The sequence below is a fragment of the Drosophila sulfurigaster genome, chromosome 3, assembly GCF_023558435.1.
Source record: "Drosophila sulfurigaster albostrigata strain 15112-1811.04 chromosome 3, ASM2355843v2, whole genome shotgun sequence".
In the NCBI taxonomy this organism is placed as follows: domain Eukaryota; kingdom Metazoa; phylum Arthropoda; class Insecta; order Diptera; family Drosophilidae; genus Drosophila; species Drosophila sulfurigaster.
Window position 1 is genome coordinate 55500569 of NC_084883.1, and position 17252 is coordinate 55517820.

Consider the following 17252-nt stretch of genomic DNA (forward strand, 5'->3'; position numbering starts at 1 on the left):
AACATAAACCGGCCAACTACATTAAAAAACACACAAAATAAAAGCATGTTAAATTTACTCCCATTCATTGAAAATGTGCTCTGCTGCTGCTTCCACAGCCACACAGACACATAACAACAACAGCTACGATGCGTCTTATCACCAACTGCTACACATTCATTAGGCAATGCCGACGCCGCCAATAAGTGGAAGTGCACAAGTGGTTGTGCATCGGCATTTGCAGTTGTTGTTATTTTCGAATGTGTTCTCATTTTGTATTTGTGTGTCTGTGTGTGTGTTTACATTGCATACTCAGCTATGGAATAGGGAATATCGAATACGAATGCGATTATACTAAATATTTTCTTTTATTTTATTTTAATCAAATATTTTCAATTATAATTACAATATTGGACACCATAATTATATTTAATTCTACAATTGATGCCTTATGTGTTATTTCAATACTTGTGTAAAAAATTAATATGCCAACTGCAGTGGAAGTGGTTAGGGTATTTTCTAGTCAGCTTCTTACGCTTTCGTGCGTGAGTTGCGTGCGTCTAAATGTCATTTGCATTTCCATCATTTCGCTCAACGAAACGTAACCAACGTGGGAAGTTGGACCGTCTGCTTGTCAAGTGTTTCGGCTCCAGCTGTCCACTTGCCTGCTTCGACGTCACAGTCGTCTACGCCTTCGTCTTTGCCATCGTATTCGTCTTTAACCAACGATCTTCATTTGCCGATGCATTCATTCATCTGCAACTACGATAAAAATAGCGTTTTGTGGTCGTCGACATTGTCTTGTTGTTGTTGGTGTTTTAGGACGCACGATGAGTGTTAGTCATTTTCCGGCTTTTTTGTAGCTCGGCTCTATTTATGTTTGAATTTTTGATCGTTTTCATTGGGTTTCCGCTAGTGTTACAACAAAAGAGAATTTCCCGCTTTGACTTGTTGAATTTATCACATTGCTTTTAAACTTTCATTTATTTACAATAAATATATATTTGTTTGTAGGCTGATAATATATTTATGTATGCTTTTATCAATATATTAAATATTCAATTTAAGATCGATTGACTTCCAATTTATTGAACTGCTATGATCCATTAATGTGGGATTGCTTTTATTTCCTAAATAGTTAATTTAGGCACAATTTACAAAACATAATGAAAACCTGTGAAGATATTTGTCAAGAAATTTAGAAACTTGTTTTCAATTTTAATTTATAGTTAAAACCCTAAAACCCGATGTAAATCATACTATAAAACCTAATCAAATTAATGCTAAATAAGCTTTATAGGCTAGAGTAGTGCGGAGCCGTTGATTTCATTTGGATTTAAACCTCTGCAACTATTAACCTATTAAACGAACTTCCATAGAGTCTGATGTTTTCCATTTTTTTTTAAAAAAATTATTCTTTCATAATTTTTGGTTCCATGGTATTTTCTATAAAAAAGTTTTAATGACGATAGGATATACCAAAAAAATTTGCGTAATCTGCTTGGTTACACATCCATAGTCATTGCAAAAAAAAATTAAAAGAGCGGCAAGACTCGTTAAACACTGAGTCACCCTGTGTATTAATTAGTAGTTTTTCAGACTATTCACATAAGTACACACTGACCACAACAGCTGATTGTTCTATGCTATGCAGCCCTGGTTTGCCCTGGTTTTCTCACCATGTTCTCTCGATGTCGTGCTATCGATAACACCACTAGGCATACTCTCGATGCTCACGAATAAAGACACATACCTAGTGCAAAACATAGCAAAAACAATTGCGCGATAGAAATAATTTTAGAAAATTACTTTAAATAGACCGTTTAAAGAATAGAACGGTTTAATTGTGTTGGCGTCGACGTTGCCCAAAGTTTAAGGAGTGCACAAAACGTGTTTGTTGATAAGAAGTAAGTACTGTGGACGCATACATATGGGTTTTGTTTGTTGTTGTTGCGTTTATCAGCGAAATCCACCTTGCCATATGTATCTTTGCTTTGTTTGCATTTTTCGTTGGCATTTTCGTTTTCGTTCGTTTTCATCTAATACGCAACCCAAAAGAATGCTTGCTCAGCCCTGCGAAGCATGTTTTTAAAGTTATTTCACGTCGCTGAAGTATATACCAATAACGCCTTTGTTTGCGTTACTTTTGTGCTTAGCTCCTCCCACCACTAACCACGCACAACAACAATTCACTTCATGTTGTTGTTGCTGTTTTTGTTATTGTTTCAGGCGCCCAGCACTAGTACAGAGACAGCAATGATGAGCCTGCTAGGGCGATCCGAAGTAGATACAGGCGAGGTGTTTGTCAACTTTAATCAGAACATAACGTAAGTAGAACATCTCATGTGTTAATTGTTGATATTGAACAGCTGTTATTGTTGATGTTTAGCTCTTTGGCCGTTGCCACCAATGGCAATTATAGTCTGTACAGTCTCGGCTCGGTGGATTCTACGCTGGACAAGATCTATCACACTAAAAGCGATGATCTCTTCCTGATCGAGCGTCTATTCGAGAGCTCCTTGGTTGCTATTGTGTCGCAGCGCGCGCCACGCAAACTAAAAGTGTGTCACTTCAAGAAGCAAAGCGAAATTTGCAACTATTCGTACTCAAACACAATTTTGGCGGTGAAATTGAATCGTGAACGTTTGATTGTCTGCCTGGAGGAATCCCTGTACATCCACAATATCCAGGACATGAAGGTGGTGCACACCATTCGAGACACGCCTAGCAATCAACAGGGATTGTGTGCACTCTCATCCTCATCGGAGCACTGCTATTTGGCATATCCGGGAAGCGTCATCACCGGCGAGGTGCAGATCTTTGATGCCATCAATTTGCATGCCAAGACCATGATAAACGCCCATGACACACCGCTGGCGGCCATTGCCTTTAGTCCGTCGGGCACGGAGATCGCCACGGCCAGCGAGCGTGGCACTGTTATCAGGGTATTCAGCTCGCAGGATGGTAGTCGGCTGTTCGAGTTGCGACGCGGCCTTAAGCGCTGTGTGTCGATTGTGTCGCTGTCGTTTAGCACTTGTGCCGACTACTTGGTGTCCAGCTCGAACACAGAGACGGTGCACATCTTTCGCTTGGATCGCAGTGCTGCGGAGAACAATGACCATGGGAAGCAGTCAAGCGACGATTGGATGGGGTAAGCAACCAGGTGTTTTTTGCGGCTGTTCTATGTTGTGTAGCTGTCTTTAAGGTTGTGGTGCATCTCTCACACACGCCCACATACAAATTGAACTTCAACTATCTTTATGTTTGACTCATTGATCTCTTTTGTTTACTTGTTGTTGTTGTGGCACTTGACATTTATCTATTTTTCTTTTCTTTCATTTTCACCCAAAAACCAATATCAAAAACACCACCGCAACCGCCACCACCCACAACTCATCCATATCTATTCTCTCATGCAAGTTACTCGTTTTTTAGATACTTGAGCAAAACTGTGACCAGCTACTTGCCTACGCAGGTGACCGATGTTCTCAGCCAGGGTCGTGCTTTTGCCTCGGTCACGCTGCCCGAGGCGGGTGTGCGACGCATGTGCGCCATTGCCACAATTCAGAAGCAGCTCAGGTGAGTCTACTCTTGAGCTATAATTGCAACACATGTGTACAATTTTCTCATCCCTTTTTAGGCTATTGATTGCTTCGCAAGATGGCTATTTGTATGTGTATTCCATACCCTCGATTGAGGGTGCTGAGTGTCAGCTTATTAAGCGACATGATCTGCGCTTGGACGACAATTATGCCATGGATGTGAAAGGTGCTTATTGCAATTCAATACACACAGACACACCACACATCTCACAATTTCAAAACAATATATTTAGTTAATTCACCTCATCATACTGCAGGTCTTAACAGCAATGTGAGCATTGGTGGTGCTGCGGGTGTGCCAAGTGCTGCTGCTGCTGCTGCTGGAGGCTCTGGTGATGGTGGTAAGGGCGCTGAGAAGCCTGGTAGCTCGTCAAATGCTGCTGGTGCCAGCTACGCTTCGGCAGTTAAGGGTGATGAGCCAGCTGGTTCCTCCTCCTCCAACAACTAGGTGCAATTACTACTATCTCACGCATGCAACTTGAACATCAACCACACGGAAAAGAAACATATACAAATAATACAACTCACTCCTCAAAGTACTATGGACGACGATGCTAAAGTGATTGAATTTGGGTCATGCAGCTGGCAGCTGGTAGCTCTGTGGCGTCAAAACAAAAATAAGTAAATAATTCATATACATAGGTCTTAGACTTAGCTTTTAACTTTATTAATGACGATTCTTCCTCGGTTTATAAGCATAAAGTTTAAACAAAAATCACACAAAATGCAAAAAAAAAGAAACATGCGAAATCACACAATTGAGTGACTTGGCGGTAATCCCTTCCTCAAAGCAATTTTTAGTTATTAAGTTCTGTTTGTGGCTGTTGCCATCGATAGATAAATGCTTTTGTCATACAATCTTAAGTTTAGCTGTTATCATTTTTAATTTTAATATGTATACTTTCATTCACATTTAATTCAAGTTTTTATTAAATAAATTGCCTTTGTAAATTTATGCATTTCTTGTTTTTTATTTGACACATCCCTTGACAATCCACCGAAACCAAGCATTACTTATTTTCTTTGTTTCGTTATGAATTATATAGCAAATTGTTCAGTACCTTTTTTTAAATAATAACCTACGCAAATATATCAAAAATTCACAAACATAAGATTGATTGAGTGAAAAAAAATTTGGAGTGTGTAATGGAGGAACAATTTTTCGGCATATATAGTCAATATATATATTTTGTACAAAGTCAAACATTTTAGAACATAATATTTAAAGCAGTTTACAACAAATCATACGCTACTTTATTGTATTCAATAAACTACATATATTTGATTTATGATTACACCGCTTGGGAAATTTTTAAATGCGCGGGCAACAAAGTCCTGCAACTGTACTTGATATGCTTTAGTATCGAGTACTTTCGGATAAGTGTATTGTTATTATCGAATTATCGGCCATCGCTAGCTTGACAACATTACAACGCTTGCAAAAAAGCAACAACTCTGAAAGTAAACAGTTGCAACGTATATTTTTTCTGTTTTTTTTTTTTGTGAATTGAATCAGTTGTAGGACCTCTGTTTCCTAAATATAATGCAATAAATTATTAACTGCAAATAAGTGTGTACTGTAAACTAATATGAAGGAGAACAACAAAATTCTGCAGCTAATTAACGTGGCGTGGCGAGAAAGATGGTCAGATTCGCAGTGGGGCATCAACATCAAGAAGGTAAAAGATAATTAAAAAAGTCATATTACGACGCGCTCCAAATATATTTTAAAAGCAACTAAAGAGAATTCACATTGAGAATTTTAAAACACAGTTGATGAAGCCATTTGTGCTTAATTACATCTTACTGTTTTGTTTTGACACTCGAAAACCGGCTCCTCAGCCTGGGCCAAAGCGAGTACAAGCTGCCGTTGTTTTACCGACAAATTGAGTGGAATGCGGACTTTCAGCGTGATGATGTGGTTACCAACCTCATCCCGAGTACGCACTCCCTTGTTTCGCAGTACTACCTGTGTGTGGGATTGTGTTCCGGCCTCAACACGCAGCTCCACATCCTCATAGAGCCCGCGAACCTGAAATGTGCCGCCCAAGATGGCATCCGATATGTTCAAGTACTTGTCAGTGTAGATGTCGTTACCAATGCGCCGAAAGTAGTCGCTAGAAGGTACTTTGAGATGATAGTTAACTCGCTGCTTCGTGTTTGGGTTCTCTATTGTGATGACATCGCCGCACTTTGAGCCCGATGGCACAGTGACCAGAACCTCAACGTTGGCCACAATGAAGCCACGATTATCGCACGTCTCACAGTCGTTGCGATTGATATAGCGCTTGCCCTTGCACTGGCTACACGTATTGACTGATGTAAACGTTGGCGTCTTCGTGGTTACTTTTCCCGTACCGTTGCAGCGACGACATGGCTCCTTGCCCACATCGCGATTGACCATTAGTTGAGATTTACCTTTGCAGCTGTCGCACTTGCGCAGGTAGCGCAAATCTAAGCGCTTCTTGCAACCCACCGTGGCTTCCACGAAATTTAGAGGCAGGTCAAACTCGTTGCCCGTCAATTTCTTAATGTCTGTGAACAATTTTTAAGAAGATAAACCAAGTGCGGTGAAGTTCATGTGACATACCATCAGAGCTGTGTGTATTTACGTCCATTTTTCTGCCAGTTCGCTCCAGATTCATTGGGTTACCTGCCTGCTCGAGAAATGCCTGTTCGTCCTTGATGCCGCCTAGCTGGTCGTACTCCAGTCGCTTGGTCTCATCTGTTAGAATGTTGTACGCATTGGATAGTTCTTGGAAGTGCTTCAGTTTCTCCTCTGAGTGCGTCGAGTCCGGATGATAGCGTTTGGCGAGAGCATAAAAGGCACTGCGTATTTGCTGAATGGTTGCATGCCGATTCACGCCCAGCACCTTATAGTAGTAATCCTTGGGCAAGCCACGATGCTGAACCTGTGGCTTCATAACTGTCATCGGTTTGACGCCCTGACGTCGGATCTCAGTTTGACGGTTTGGATAGTAGGGCTCCTTTTTGGTGCGAAACTGATACTGGCTAACGAGCCGCTTCCATAGCGCGCAGTTGCCACCACCTCCAGCAGCACTTGCTTCAAAAGATTCTCTCTTCCAGTGCTGTTGTGACTGTCTAGCCATGAACTGCAGAGAGCGTCGTCGAAGCGACAGCTTACAGCTGCTGATAAAATAACCTTGGATACGTTGCAAATTTAAACGGAACATCGTGAAACGAAAGAAAAACTAGATGAACGCTTAGTTGTATGTTGTTGTCAGCTCTGTTATTGCTCGTTTTGTGTATGAATGTTTGGGTATTTAGTCTGTAATGCGTTTTATTTATCCCGAATATCCTATAACTAAAACAATTCTATTCGATGACAATTTAACAAATAGCAACTATGTTAAGTTTGATGCCAAACTGAAATCGTCTTTGTACGCATTGTCCAAAAGGGTTGCAAATCAAAATATCTTCTTGAGTTCTATAAATTTTAAAATCATCAGCTGACCTGGTTAGTAGAATAGAAATAATGATTCAAGTATTTTGAAACTTTCACTCAACTATAGCTCTTTCATGATATATTTTATTATTTCAACAGGTGTTGCCTCGTGGCGTCAGTGGCGATGTTTATAATCTGGCGGATTGTCTGCTTCAGCAGGCGGTCATTGGCTCCACAGCAAATCCGGTAAGTCGCGGACTGTGGCTTTCAATCGACATAACTGATTCTAATCAACCTACTTACTATTAATTGCAGCTAGTGTTGAACTATCTGAAGCACTCGCTGTGTGCTCATCTGGTTTCGCATGCTGCTGTGCTGCGTTGCATATCTAAGTATGATAAGCTAGCTCGCGTCTATTGTGTCACTGCTCTGTTGGAGTTTCTGCTGAGCATCATAGATGGCATCACTTGCCGGTAAGTTGTAGCTACAAATCCTTGCCAGCTTACGCTTATCACTTGCTCTCTATGTAGAATTAAATCGGAGGAGATGCTACTGCCTAGTGCCATGGTGCAGCTGGTTCACTGGTTAATGCAGATTTTTGCGCGCAGCGTTCAGCAGTACGAAATGCGTGGCGACATGAGCGCGGAGCAATCGTTTATGCTGGAACAGAGCTGCAAGCTGCTCGATCATTTGACACAGCAACAGTTTTTGATGTCCATGCTTTATGTAGGCTGTCATGAGGAGGTGGATGCGCTGGAAAGGTTTCGCGAGTTGTATGCCAGCATAAAGGCCTCGCTGACCAGTTCCAACTTAACGCTCAGCTCACTGGCAGCCGAGCAGCAGCTGAAGCAATTGGCCTACATTGATGTCAAAAACTTGGAATTGCAGTCGCTAAATCCGCTGCCATCAGCTGAGAAGATTTCATGCTGTGTTCAGCCACTGTTGGCTGTGGAGGTGCTGCTGAATCCCTGCAAGGACACCTCTTACTATGTCGCCGAACTGCAGATGCTGCAGCGCCTAAAAGGCTATTCAAACACTCGGTTGTTCTATGAGATTATACGAGCTGGCTTTCTCACGCTAAGCAATGTAGCTGATACCAGTCCAGACACCATGTGGGGAGCCTTTATGTTCTTCAAAATGCCACACATCATCAAACAGCTCCATGCCCTGCAGCGCGTGCCAGGCGAGCAACCGCAACCACCAACTGATTACATACCCGAGTTGGTTGAGGCGCTAGAGCTGCTCATTGAGGATAATCTACTGCTGGACTTCATGGACCACAAATGCTCGTGCAATATCATTGAATTTTTGCTGAACGATTGGACCAAACAGCAACTGGTCAATGATGTGCACGTGAAGAAATTCGCCAGCCAGCGGTGAGTCTCCATTTATATTCTTAGTGAGAAAACCTTCAATTGTCAATTTTGCTTTTAGTGAGGCTGCCTCGTTGCTGCTCAAGAAGTGCGATAATGGCCAACAGACGCCATCAAATATAAATTTCATCAAGCGAGCCGAGGTGCCGCTCTCTGGAGTGTTGAAGACGCTGTGCACCAACAAGGTGCAGGATATGGTCAATGTGCTGTGCCAGGTTCCAGTGGGCAACAGCTTTGAGCTAATTCTCTCAGTGGCCACCGTCGAGGGTCGCCTCAAGACATTCGTCTCGCGTTTAATACAGTGCAATGAAAACTCTAAGCCTATACCTGGTGAACTGGGCAAGCTGTCCGTTATACGCTCGACCCTCTTTGATGTCTCCTTCTTGATGCTCACTAGCATTGTGCAAACCTATGGCTCAGATGTAAGTCAATTGGTTTTATTGGATTTCAATACCTTTTCATTATCGTTATGCTATTTTAGGTTGTGCTGCCAGAGCGTGGCGATTCATTCTTCGAAAAGTGGGTGCGCGAGTGCATGATGGAGCGCAACAAGCTGAAGAATCCCCGTCAGATACTTGCACTTTGCGACGAAAGCATTGTCGACGAGCTGCTCTTGAGTTTGAGCAAACCAGAGGCTGCCCAATTGAAGCCCCTAACCTGGCAGGATATCTGTTTAAATCTGCCTGGGGTGCTGCATCATGTGCTGATTGCCTGGGAGCAAGAGACGCTCTCTTCTGCCGATGTCAAGAGCATACTGGATAACATTAAGCGACGTCTATTTAGCTACTCCGTTTGCGCCACATCGTTCCTCTGCGCCTATATGTATTCGGTGCGTGAAACAGAGCTGCTTAAGCCGCTCAATATGATACAACAGTTTCTGGCCCCGTTGACCAACGAGGAGCTTTCCAGTCAGGAGAATGCCAAGGAACGATTAGCGCTTTCATATCAGATCATACGCAAAATGCAGCACGATGTGCATCCGGCTCCCAACACCAAATCCCGTCTGATCTCTCACACACCGCTCATCGAGCAGTTTCGAGAGTGTTGGCGCACAGTTGCCGAGGCAGGACATTTGCCAGTAAAGGCTGCACAGTCATTGGAGTCTTTGTTGCTGGCTGGCGGGGCATCTTGGCTGGTCACGCAGCTCGTAGAGCAGTTGATCGGATGCAAGTACATGCGCGATATGGCCAAGTGCATGGACATTGTGTTTGCTGTGATGCATCTGGACATTGAGCGTACCACAGAGGCCTTGCTGCAGTATGTGGTGGCTCCCATGATACTACGACGGCAGGAGTAAGTGCATCCGCATAATGCTATTGTAATTTATGCCGTATTAAATATACATTTCATTCGCCTTGCAGTGAGGACATTAATGAACCACAATCGCTGGTGCTCGCTAGACTCTGTGTCTACTGCATCATCTCCTGCCTCGAGACTCGTAGCTCGGCAAGTGCCGCAGCAGCAGCTGCCTTTAAGAAGCGTTCGCGTTCCCATGACGAGGAGGAGTTGGCCAACACGGCCAATGCGGCGAAAGTACGCAAAGTGATTGGCGACGGCAGCGACAATTCCAATGATTTTGCCGATGCCAACAGCATTGCCGCTGCCGGCACAAATGTGGCCGCTTTGCTCAGCAGTGCACCGAGTGCCGCCGAGTTGCGAGCTACGCCACTAAGCCTAAAGGAGCCGTTGCAGTCAAGTGTTAAGCACATTTTCCGCATCTTTATGCAGTTCGTCAGCGGTGACGAACTCTCACCCAAGGCCGTCTTTGTCTATCAGTTTATATCGTTGCTAGTCGAGTGCGGCGGTGGAGAGCGTGTGGCGCCCGTGTTGCGTCTGCTGCCCCCGCTGCTAATGCAACAACTACTTAAGGTACTGGCTACCGATGACATTCGCGTTGGTCTCATCAGCCGCCTCTACGATTTGCGATTGCAGGGCGGACGTCAAGCAGCAGTTGCGGATTTGTGCTTGTGGCGTAACATGCAGCTGGCGCGGCATAGCATTCACCTGTGAGGAGAGGGACGACCGAAATTGGACAGAGCGGGTTGCATTGATACTACAGTACTAAATGAACTTATATATATATGTATATTATAAAACAAGAATAAATTGTACATTCTTGTTTCTATGTTCGTAATACTCAAACCCGATCTCAATCATATATATATGTGTATTTGGAGCATGTCTATGCAAATCTTGGCTTCTTGTTGACTTCATCCAATATGGCTTAATGCTAAAAAGAATTTGCTGACTCGACACGTTTATTCGGTACGCAGTTTGTTGTTTATTACGGTAATTTGTAGTTTTCTATTGCTGTTGCTTTTGTATTTCGTTTGCTGTTGTTGCGGCTTTTACAAGTTGATGCTGCACTTGTTGTAGTTGTTATTGTTGCTGCCGCCGTTTGCTCTCACTGTTTCTGTTGCTGCAGCCCCAAATTCGCATGTTTAGTGTACGTGTTGTTTGTTGTGTATAATTATTAATAAAAACGCGTCCAATGATCGCTGACAGCAACGGTCAAGGTTGCAGCGAACAGCCAGACGCCGTTTCTTAAATTAAAGACTTTTGATTTCCTATATCACTTGAGACAACATTCAAAAAAGGTTTCGCCAACGCAACCGCCACGCATTGCCTTCTTCACATTGTATTCAAATTGGCGACGATTGCTTTGCAGTACATCAGCGGCTTCCTTGTTCAGCGGATCCTCTGGATTAGGCTCCTACAGAGACACACTCATTACGATTAAGGTAATTAAATGGATTTTGAGTTGTTACCAGAAAGAGAAATTGCAAGCCATAGACAACGGAGTTAATAGTCAACACTGGGTTCCAGTCCTCGCGCAAGATGTTTAAACAGACATTGCCATCGAGATCGATGTTGGGATGATACACCTGCGTGCCACACTTCACCTTGGGCGGCTCGTGCGGATAATTGGAGCCAACCCGAAAGTTGAACACGAAGCGTCCATCTCTGTAGAAGCCCTCGTCCGGTGACATGATCAATTTGAAATTGAGCAAATCATCGGAATCGGGGAACTCAACTGCGCAAGTCTTTGGCAGAGTCAGTTCATTAATATCTGCAAAGTCAAATCGATTGAAATTTATTAATAACAGCATATAATAAATAATATTAAATGTAATGCGCGCGAAACGAAACAACTGCAGGAGAGAAATACCTTTTTGTATGCGCAGCTGGGCTGCTGATGCCTTCTTTTGCTGACCTCCGCGTGCCGATTGGTCACCATCCTTCTTTTGTTGTTTCAGCGAGAAAAGTTTAATCATCTTTTTATTTTTTTATTTGCGCTATATTTGTGTGCCTTCTTTACTTGGCGCTTGCTGGCGTTGTATATTTTTCTTTTTCAATGCAAGTATTTTCCAATTTGTTTTGCAGGCTATTTCTTAGATTTAGCTTGTGTGGGTTAGTGAAAAATATTTAATAACAATTATTATTAATGATCATACTTGCCTATTCGTTGGATTTTTATATTTTTTCTTTAATAATTTTGACATACCTCGAAATTTTAGTTTAGTTGTTTCAAGTGCCTTTCTTCTTCTTTTCTGTTTTCTTCTTCTTCAACGGGTCTGTCGAAATGGCAGTCAAATTAAACGCAAAAACAATCGAACTATCGATACTCTTAGAATCACCTCTTGCGTACTGCAATCGATAACAAAAACAGGTGTTCTGCACATTTTACGAAGCGCGTTTAAACCAGAAGCTGGTGTGTTGTTGTGTACGTTAGTTAAGATGTCTGCAGAACCAGAAATTGCCAAGGATGCGGTATTGAAACGAAGTGAACAAATTCCGGAGGACACTCCTCAGGTACACGGCTATGATTTCAACCAGGGTATCGATTATAGCAAGTTGTTCGAGTCCTATGTTAACACCGGCTTCCAAGCAACCAATCTTGGTTTGGCTATTAGGGAAATTAAGAAAATGGTGAGTTTTGCTGTTGTTAATTGGACCAATTGCGTGTACTAAAAACTGACAGTTGGATTGCAGGGCTCAGCCGCTAGACGCTGAACAAGAAGATGTCCACGAGACAGATGATTTTATCAGACGGCGCAGCAAATGCACAATCTTTTTGGGCTACACCTCAAATCTAGTGTCGTCGGGAATGCGTGAGACACTACGGTTTCTGGCTGAGCATCGCATGATCGACTGCATAGTAACAACGGCCGGTGGCGTCGAGGAGGATTTCATAAAATGCTTGGCGCCTACCTACATGGGCTCCTTTGAGCTAAGCGGTCGCGATTTACGGGAACGTGGTATTAATCGCATTGGTAATCTGCTGGTACCCAATGATAACTACTGTAAATTTGAGGATTGGTTAATGCCACTATTGGATGAAATGCTGGAGGAACAACGTAGTAAGGGCACCGTGTGGTCGCCATCTCGCATCATTCAGCGGCTGGGCGAGCGTATCGGAGATCCAAGTTCTATTTACTATTGGGCAGCAAAGAATCAGATACCCGTTTACTGTCCAGCGCTAACTGATGGCAGTCTCGGAGACATGATGTATTTTCACTCGTTTCGGCAACCTGGTCTCGTTGTCGACATCTTATCCGATCTGCGGCGACTCAACACAATGGCCGTTAAGGCTGTCAATAGCGGCATGATTATTGTAGGCGGCGGCATAATTAAACATCACATTTGCAATGCAAATCTGATGCGAAATGGCGCCGATTACTCGGTGTTCATCAACACAGCCTCGGAATTCGATGGCAGTGACAGCGGAGCCCGGCCGGATGAGGCCATATCTTGGGGAAAGATACGCAAGGATGCCACACCAGTTAAGGTGTATGCCGAGGCCAGTTTGGTGTTTCCGCTCATAGTGGGCGAGACCTTTGCCAAGCGACACTTTAGCAAGAAAGACTCCACAATGTAATTGTGCACGTAAATATAGCGAATATATTCTTTAACGACCATTGAACAACTACTACTTTCAGGCTGACTCCACACCGTAGCTTGTGTAGTCGTAACAACCACTTTGAGTCGCAATAACTAGCTCGGTAGTGTGCGGTGTATCAGTCTCTAAAGTGTCGTGCTTCATGAAGCCGCATGCCACAATGGAGTACTAAGAAAACTGTCCAGGCCCAAGCCCAAGTACAAGCGCAAGCCAAGTTGTCAGCCGCAGTGACTGTGGCAGTAATGGCAGCAGGAAGCCATTAAGCGTCGTCGCCTGAGATGTACAAAATGTGATAAACACAACAAGCGTCGCATTTTCAACTTCACTGGTTTGTTGCTGCAGCTCCCTGCTCCAACTTCAGTTCTGGTTTCGCCCCCATTGCCATGTTATAATGGTTGTGTAGTGCACTTCTCCATCGCCTTTACTAGAGCAGGAAAAATGCAACTTTTGTCAGGCATTTGAACGACAAAATGAAAGTTGCGGTCCCTGCTGGCCACATCTGGAATTGTTGATGGGAGAGTGGTCTTAGGCCATTCCACTACGTAGTAACTCCTCTATTATTGTCATATTCTAAAAGGCAACTTAGTCTTGGTCGTAATTGGTTAGGTTTGGCTGCTTTAGCTGTGCACATAAATTTTCCACGTCGCTGGCAACTTTGGCGACTTTTCACTTTTGTCATATTTTGCCCGCAGTGAGCATTTTATGTTTAATAGTCCGAAATTGTTTTGGGAAACAATGCTTTCGCATAAGCTCACAAATTTGTCATTAATTTTATGTCGCTAATGCTACCGCGCTTTCTTTCCTCGCATTTTCCAACAAGTCATCTCAAATTTTATTGTTGCAGCGCTTTTCCTTTCCATCCCTTTCATCATCCTGCGCTTCTCTCGACCTAAAGTTTGTGCTGCTGTCTGCTGTCTGTGCGCATCATTAAAGCCAAAAGAAAACTTTTTCGCACACTTACTTTTCCGCACTCTTCTCATTCTTTGCTGCCTGGTTTTTCTTTATGGCTCTCTGCAGTACTTCGACAGTTGGTGCTACATATTTTGAGCTATAGTCATGTGACGGTCGGTTGAAGAGACGATGCTGCAACTGCATTTTCTTTGCAACTTTTTTGTTGGCGCAACTTTTTGGGCTTTTTTGGTTTTGGTTGAAAAATTAATGAATCGTTTGGTTGCCGCGAAGTGCAGGCAGCCCCCATCTACTACACACTACACTACTACACATAATATAAAATACTCTGCTTTATCAAATTTATACTGTTTGAAATATGCTACCAGAAAATCGACAACTCATGTCGACTGTTCAAACTTTTCTGCGCACTTGCAATGTTTGTAATCTGTTAGCATTAACATTAAAGTTACGGGCTTGTTTAAATTAAATACGAGCTTTAATATTTTATAGTATGGTTTTGGGATGACAATGCATATAATTAAGTGTAGTATGCTTTCAAGCGCAGCATGTAAATCGCCAACCGCAATTCACTGAATTTTGCTGCAGCATACTTTTAGGCAATGAATTGTTTAGTACTTAGTTCACTCTCAAGTGGATTTCAATTTGCCATTCTCAACTGCGGTTAACTATAATCCCAGTAGCACTTTGCTTGGCCAAACAACTTGCGCAACTTGGCAAGAAAATCAATTGCACTTATATTATCGTTGCGCCATTATCGGCAGCCAGGCAGCATTGTCGTTAAGAAGCACTTAATTGCATGCTGTCATATCTAATACACACGGAGCATACGCACACATAGAGCGCTTAAAAACTAATTACGAGCAAAGCTGCTGCTGTTCTTGTTCTTGTTGTTCTAGTTGGTGTGTGCGAAGGCTGCGCTTCTTGTGTGCACAAAAGACGACCAAAGCAAGTGCGTAGAATTACGCAGAGTCCACACCAACTTTGCAAGCCAAGTTATTGCTGCTACTGCTGCTGCTGTCGTCGTTGTGTTGTATGTTGGCCAACTTTCTAGTGATTACGAGCAAATTAAAACTACATTAAAACTTTCTCGAGTCCAGTTCCTGGCAATTGACAGGTTCTTACACACAAGTGAGTGCGTGTGAGTGTGGAAAAAAAAACTCTAAAGAAATTATTTATTTTTCTGTTTTGTTTTGTTTAAAAACTTGAAAACAAAATGTAGGAAAACAAAATATAAAATATATAAATAGAAACACGATTAACATTTGCTGTGAAACTACACCTCTGAGAACTTCGGCTTGAATCCTAGACATACCTCACAATTGCATTTATTATTTTTATCGTTGATCTCTTTTCTTTTGGGAGATAATGGCTCTGGGGATGCCGATGACGACGAAGCTGGAGACAGCGTTAGTCTTGGTCTTCTAACACTGGCGCCACCCGATCTTCTAGATTGATGCGGTGGCGTCGCCTCCATGTTTGATGACAGCTTTGCTTCCTCTCGATAGTATGGCGTAACGATATCCCAAAGCCGTGTCTTGGCTTGCAGCTGAATCCGGGCTTCGGCCAGAGCGGCCTGTTCCTTTTGTAGGAGCACATCCTTGGCCTGTAGCATTTCCTGCTGTTGCTGGAATAGCTTGTCGTAGAGAATACGAACGTTCTTCTCGCGCCGTTCGCCCGCCTGTTCTAACAGATTGTCGAGCACACTTTCCAACTTGCGATCAAGCTCCAATAAGACACTGCGCGTCTCGGGTTCATCGTCGAGTATGTCTTGCAAGGCAATGGAAAGAAAGTTGATGACACCACCACTTGGTGTCCAATCCCTAAGACGACGTATTGCACTCCTTGTGCTGATCTCGATCTTTAGTAGCAGTGCCATGCTACGCTTAGACTGGAGTGGCATCACGTTCTGTCCCTCGTTTATCTTTTTCTGCCACTTGGAGTCCGTTGCTTTATAGTGCTGCTCATTCTCGATGGTGCGCGCATGTAACTCATTGACTTCTTCGAGTAATTGCCGATTCTTCTGAATTTGCAGTTCATAATCCGATTTCTCTGTGGCTTTCAACTTTTCTGAGTAATGACTTGAGCTCCCGCAACGACTAGAGCAAACTGATTCGATGTCTGATGCGGGCGCCGCTTCAAGCTCGACTGTTTTTTTCGATTCCTCCGGTTGCTCTTTCTCAATGCTGGTGTTGTCATTGCCATATGTATTGAGCACATCATCCAGTCGACGAGTGGTGTTACTCAAATCCGTGAAAGGTTTGCCTAGTCTACCCATCTCCTTTAATTGGCCGTGCATCAGTACCATCAGACAGTTGCGGGCATACTTCTCCGACCCAGTGGCTTCATAAAACACCGTCAGCCAGTGATGAATGATGTCGTGGTGGGATGTACATATACTCTCGATGAACACATCGCTTACCAGTTTCAGCTGCTCTGCAAAATGGCGGTCCAGTGTGTCCTCTTTCACATCACTCATTTTCTACAATTTCATTTAAGCTAGAGAATTTGTACAATGTTTCCAAATAACGTTATTCAGGCACACTCACTTTTATGAAAAGTGATATCAAAGCTACTTTATAATTCATAGAAATTTGTGGTATTTTACGATAAAATGATTTTTAGAGAATTTAATTTGGATTTTAAAAGTGTCAAAGCACTTTTCTAACTTATGTTGACAGATGGCGCCAGTAACATAATAGAAAATTAAATAACATATAGTACTTATTGGAGCATACAAATTAACAAGATGGATCGGATCGAGTTCGTTTAGCATGCGAATGTGTAGCATATTTAAAAAGGATAACGTTTAACTTTTGAATAGCTTGTGAATGGGGGGTCAAAGCAGCTGCTTGATTTTTCGGGGTCAATGATATTTACTGCTCCACAGAGTTTTCGCACCTTTCTGGCCAACATAATGGCTGAAAATACCGCAAATACTTTCAGCACTCAAACACGCACACACACTGACAGAATGGCAGGCGCACATCCTGGCTGCCGATAAACTAAGCTAAGCTAGAGCAAGCCCATGGCAAGGCAATATCCTTGGCCATGTTGTTTAATTTCTTTGCCCCGTTGCTTTG

The 17252-nt window shown here is 43.0% G+C and overlaps 6 protein-coding genes across 10 annotated transcripts; 3 read left to right on the plus strand and 3 right to left on the minus strand.

The window, feature by feature from the left end:
- Nucleotides 1–1686: 1686 nt before the first annotated feature.
- LOC133845962 (WD repeat domain phosphoinositide-interacting protein 2) lies at nucleotides 1687–4322 on the plus strand. Of its 4 annotated transcripts, none has more exons than XM_062280646.1 (6): nucleotides 1687–1886; nucleotides 2209–2306; nucleotides 2369–3130; nucleotides 3400–3558; nucleotides 3620–3747; nucleotides 3815–4322. In XM_062280646.1, the coding sequence occupies exons 2-6, from the start codon at nucleotides 2236–2238 to the stop codon at nucleotides 4027–4029; spliced, it is 1335 nt and encodes a 444-aa protein (XP_062136630.1). In that variant the 5' UTR covers nucleotides 1687–1886; nucleotides 2209–2235; the 3' UTR covers nucleotides 4030–4322. The 4 variants fall into 4 exon arrangements, with proteins under 4 accessions (XP_062136630.1, XP_062136632.1, XP_062136631.1 ...); XM_062280648.1 differs by having other exon boundaries at nucleotides 1689–1886; nucleotides 3839–4322; XM_062280647.1 differs by having other exon boundaries at nucleotides 1689–1886; nucleotides 3415–3558.
- A 693-nt stretch (nucleotides 4323–5015) lies between these two features.
- Nucleotides 5016–10500, plus strand: LOC133845959 (mediator of RNA polymerase II transcription subunit 24). Its single transcript, XM_062280644.1, has 7 exons — nucleotides 5016–5260; nucleotides 7147–7233; nucleotides 7303–7460; nucleotides 7518–8363; nucleotides 8422–8782; nucleotides 8842–9653; nucleotides 9722–10500. The coding sequence occupies exons 1-7, from the start codon at nucleotides 5171–5173 to the stop codon at nucleotides 10368–10370; spliced, it is 3003 nt and encodes a 1000-aa protein (XP_062136628.1). The 5' UTR covers nucleotides 5016–5170; the 3' UTR covers nucleotides 10371–10500.
- Nucleotides 5286–6939, minus strand: LOC133845960 (dnaJ homolog subfamily A member 3, mitochondrial). The gene is made up of 2 exons (XM_062280645.1): nucleotides 6172–6939; nucleotides 5286–6116 (listed from the first exon to the last, which is right to left on the minus strand). Exons 1-2 carry the CDS (start codon nucleotides 6773–6775, stop codon nucleotides 5374–5376), a joined length of 1347 nt encoding a protein of 448 aa, XP_062136629.1. The 5' UTR covers nucleotides 6776–6939; the 3' UTR covers nucleotides 5286–5373.
- A 117-nt stretch (nucleotides 10501–10617) lies between the features above and the next one.
- LOC133845965 (nedd8-conjugating enzyme UbcE2M) lies at nucleotides 10618–11966 on the minus strand. Its single transcript, XM_062280653.1, has 4 exons — nucleotides 11866–11966; nucleotides 11530–11762; nucleotides 11129–11430; nucleotides 10618–11073 (listed from the first exon to the last, which is right to left on the minus strand). The coding sequence occupies exons 2-4, from the start codon at nucleotides 11633–11635 to the stop codon at nucleotides 10933–10935; spliced, it is 549 nt and encodes a 182-aa protein (XP_062136637.1). The 5' UTR covers nucleotides 11636–11762; nucleotides 11866–11966; the 3' UTR covers nucleotides 10618–10932.
- A 130-nt stretch (nucleotides 11967–12096) lies between these two features.
- Nucleotides 12097–14641, plus strand: LOC133845964 (probable deoxyhypusine synthase). Of its 2 annotated transcripts, none has more exons than XM_062280652.1 (3): nucleotides 12097–12290; nucleotides 12343–13247; nucleotides 13301–14641. In XM_062280652.1, the coding sequence occupies exons 1-2, from the start codon at nucleotides 12099–12101 to the stop codon at nucleotides 13237–13239; spliced, it is 1089 nt and encodes a 362-aa protein (XP_062136636.1). In that variant the 5' UTR covers nucleotides 12097–12098; the 3' UTR covers nucleotides 13240–13247; nucleotides 13301–14641. The 2 variants fall into 2 exon arrangements, with proteins under 2 accessions (XP_062136636.1, XP_062136635.1); XM_062280651.1 differs by having other exon boundaries at nucleotides 12343–13235.
- A 689-nt stretch (nucleotides 14642–15330) lies between these two features.
- LOC133845963 (uncharacterized) lies at nucleotides 15331–16829 on the minus strand. The gene has a single exon (XM_062280650.1). The coding sequence runs from the start codon at nucleotides 16646–16648 to the stop codon at nucleotides 15446–15448; it is 1203 nt and encodes a 400-aa protein (XP_062136634.1). The 5' UTR covers nucleotides 16649–16829; the 3' UTR covers nucleotides 15331–15445.
- Nucleotides 16830–17252: the final 423 nt, after the last annotated feature.